General features: G+C 32.0%; 1 protein-coding gene across 1 annotated transcript; it reads left to right on the top strand.

Moving 5' to 3' along the window:
- Positions 1 to 1575: 1575 nt before the first annotated feature.
- Positions 1576 to 2232, top strand: LOC111307459 (monothiol glutaredoxin-S10-like). Its single transcript, XM_022905479.2, has one exon. It carries the CDS (start codon positions 1765 to 1767, stop codon positions 2071 to 2073), a length of 309 nt encoding a protein of 102 aa, XP_022761214.1. The 5' UTR covers positions 1576 to 1764; the 3' UTR covers positions 2074 to 2232.
- The last annotated feature ends 1260 nt before the right edge of the window (positions 2233 to 3492 follow it).

Genomic DNA, 3492 nt, shown 5'->3' with positions numbered 1-3492 from the left:
TTAAAAAGAATTTTATTAAAAAATGAAAAAGAACATAGCTATAGCTATAGCTATATTCGAGTTACAAAATCTGAGTTTCTATATATGAACTCCCAACTTAATTAAGGAATCAGCAAGATGATTAGTTTCTCTAAACACATGAAAAAAAGATATTTTTCGACGAATCTCCGCATAAAAATTATACCAACTTCAAAAATTTTTCATTGATCATTAATTATACATACATCTTATAAGTTTGTTTTAATTTTTCCAAGCTATATATATATATATATATATATGACATGACCTATAATTATTGGATAAATTTCAAAAGTGAAATCTATGTATCATCATATGAAGAAATCAACTGATTATACTTAAACCAATAGATTATTGCCATTTCTGACAAATGTGATGCGATGATGAATAATATTTTCATATTCCTCTAATGGTGAAGGTCTCATTCCTTGAATAGAATCCAGTTCACGTGAAGTATATATATTTGTAACCCAACTAAAAGCCTAGCCTAGCTAGCCATATATTGTAGTCAAGTAACCCAATTTTGTATAAGTATCCATTTAGTGCATGCATATCTGCACATCCAGGCAACTGGGCAAAAGCCCAATTCAGAGGAATTTGTCGCAGCCCCAGCCATATTTTGGAACTTAGAGATCTCTGTTTTCCAACTTGCTGCAAATTTTGCAGCCTAGGCATTTGACTTGAACATTCTTAATTTCCAATAAGCTTTTTGCTATCTATTGTCTTAATTATAAAAGAAAAAAAAAAGAATTAACTTGTATGAGAATCTTTTTTAAATGGGATTTTATCTTGGATAACAATAACAAATTAGCCATTGTGTAAGCTAAAAAATCATAGGGTTTATGAGACATGAATGAAAGTCCATTCTCTTTTTTTTTTTTTTTTTGGTATTTCAAAATTAAGGAAATCTTTGATACAAATTAAGGAAATAAAACCCAAACAAAGAAACATAAATCCACTCAAATTTGGAAGTTATCAATGACTTAATCACATCACTAATAATGATTTCTGTTCATTAATATCAAATCCTAGCTAGTTCTAGAGAAACAAATAATTCATGCGTGTCTGCATCTTTATATTTCATCAGCATCCCATTAATTTTTCAGGTTTATCATATCACAAAAATACTATCAAAAGTTGACATTCTCCACCACTTGACAGTCACATCGAAAATCAAGGGGCATTTTCTTCCAAAAAAAAGGGGCAAGGACCGTACATTACAAGCCAAAAAAAAAAAATTTTGTTTTTTCAATTCTCTTTTGGTTAACATTACCCTCCTTTCGGCAATGCAATTGGCTTATCCATATATTTTGAGTTTTGAAAGATTCTAAGACAACTAGCTAGGTAAATAGTTTGAACAAAAACCACACAAGTCACTATCAAATCAAGGGTGATATATGGGAGGTGGCATCAATCCAAATATCTCAAGGAACCTTCATCTTTTTCATATCCTTGTCCTCCCTTTTTTTCTTTTGCAATATTAAATTAAAAATGTTATTTTGTAGCTCACTACCTTCAGCCATGACCTAGCCCCTCTATATATATGTTCATGAGAGCTTCAAATCCATGACAAACCAAGCCTACTACTACAACAATTAACCAGCATTTGCCCAAATCTTGTTTTTTCCATATAATTGGTCATCTTTGGTTGTTGCATTTTATTTCCTTTCACAATTTGTCAGCCTTTTTTCTGTATAAACAAACAAATTTTCTTAGTTATATTCGAGTATTAATTTGATCATAGAGATGGATCGTGTGGTGAAACTGGCATCACAAAAGGCGGTGGTGATCTTCAGCAAGAGTTCATGTTGCATGTGCCATGCAATCAAGAGATTGTTCTACGAGCAAGGGGTGAGTCCAGCAATTTATGAGCTTGATGAAGATGCAAGAGGCAAAGAAATGGAGTGGGCTCTAATGAGGCTAGGCTGCAATCCATCTGTTCCGGCAGTGTTTATTGGGGGCAAATTTATTGGCTCTGCTAACACAATCATGACCCTTCAGCTCAATGGTTCCTTGAAGAACTTGCTCAAAAATGCAGGAGCTATTTGGCTTTAATTTAGAGTTAAATGTTCCCTATGCTTCTAGTGATTTCCAACTGAAAATAACTCATCGGTTTGTATAATTTCCTTTATATTAGTATCTAGCCGGCTATACCTTGTACTGACAATAACACATAGAGTTTAATGTATCTTATATATACTTATGCTTTGAAAATTGAAACTTTTTTGGAGTCTACTCTTGAAAGTCAAACCTTTTTCCCTTTTGGTTGACCAAATAATTCTTCAAGTTGTTGTTACTTGTTCAACTAGCAAATTTATATCAAATCAAAAATAGTTGGGTGACTAATTGGCTCAAGCTTTTCAAATCCAACAGTAAAATTTTCATTTTTACGTATAACTTTAATGGCCTTCACTAATATTCGATTCTGTCTTGCTATTCAATAACATATAAGGGCGAAGCCAGCAAAATCATGAAAGGGATTGAAATAGTGAATCAATTTGAGAAAGGGGTCGAGTTTTAATCCATAATGATATCAAAATTTTTTGGAGGACCATGATCCCTTCTTGCTCCCTATAATTTTGTCCATGATAGCGTAAGAAGCAAATGCAGTTGGAAGAGTGACTTTTAAGATGCTTAATGAGGATTAAGATTGCTGTCATGAATTAATATTCCAAGTTCCAACTCCATGAAAGGTGCCATATATATGTGGAATTCAATAGTACTCTCCATGATGAGCTTGGCCTTCTCTTTAGAATCAACTCTGAAATATATATATATATATATATATACATATACATACGCGCACACATAACATGACGGAAGATTAAATAATTTAACAATTTTATTTCAAGAAATAAATATATGCATATATTCTTTGAAAAACCAAAGATTGATTTTGTTTGAATTATATTCTTGTTAGTGTTGTTCCATCACGTATAAGAACCTTTCAATCCTTGAAAGGCTCATCCAAAGTTCAGGAATTAATCCTCGATTTTTAGTACTACTACTACTTTTTTTTTCCGTTTTTCCTTTATGTTAGGTAGCAGGATCAGTAACTCATTCCCTTTTTAATATTTTTTAGATCAAATTCTTGTCCTCGGCATACTCGGGGATGGTTTTTTTTTTTTTTTTAATAATAATATGGTGACAAACAGAATTAATCTTTATGCAAACATTCTAATTTGCATCATTATTCTGTGCCAAAGGGGAAGTCTCTCATATTGGAGAATTTTGCATGGCTACGTCATGTCTTTATAAAACCACTTTGTCATTTTCAGTAAATCATTCATTCAGATTATAGTAACATCTCGTGGACCTACAATTAATTATTAATCTCTACTTTAATTATATCACTATCCAACACTTAATCCTTGTTCAAATTTGTCGTCACATGCAGGCCTTCCATATGGAAATTCCTGTTATAAGTCGAGATTTCATGTTGTTTTGCTATGTTCTAATATTGCACAAAAGTTT

Source organism: Durio zibethinus, chromosome 22 (assembly GCF_047325235.1).
Source record: "Durio zibethinus cultivar Kanyao isolate XHJ-2024 chromosome 22, ASM4732523v1, whole genome shotgun sequence".
NCBI lineage: Eukaryota > Viridiplantae > Streptophyta > Magnoliopsida > Malvales > Malvaceae > Durio > Durio zibethinus.
Note: the sequence above shows the minus strand (reverse complement) of the source record. Positions and strands in the feature narration are given on the sequence as shown.

What these genes read in the sequence shown, in the direction of transcription:
- LOC111307459 (XM_022905479.2), top strand. Translation starts at nt 1,765, where the DNA reads ATGGATCGTGTGGTGAAACTGGCATCACAAAAGGCGGTGGTGATCTTC.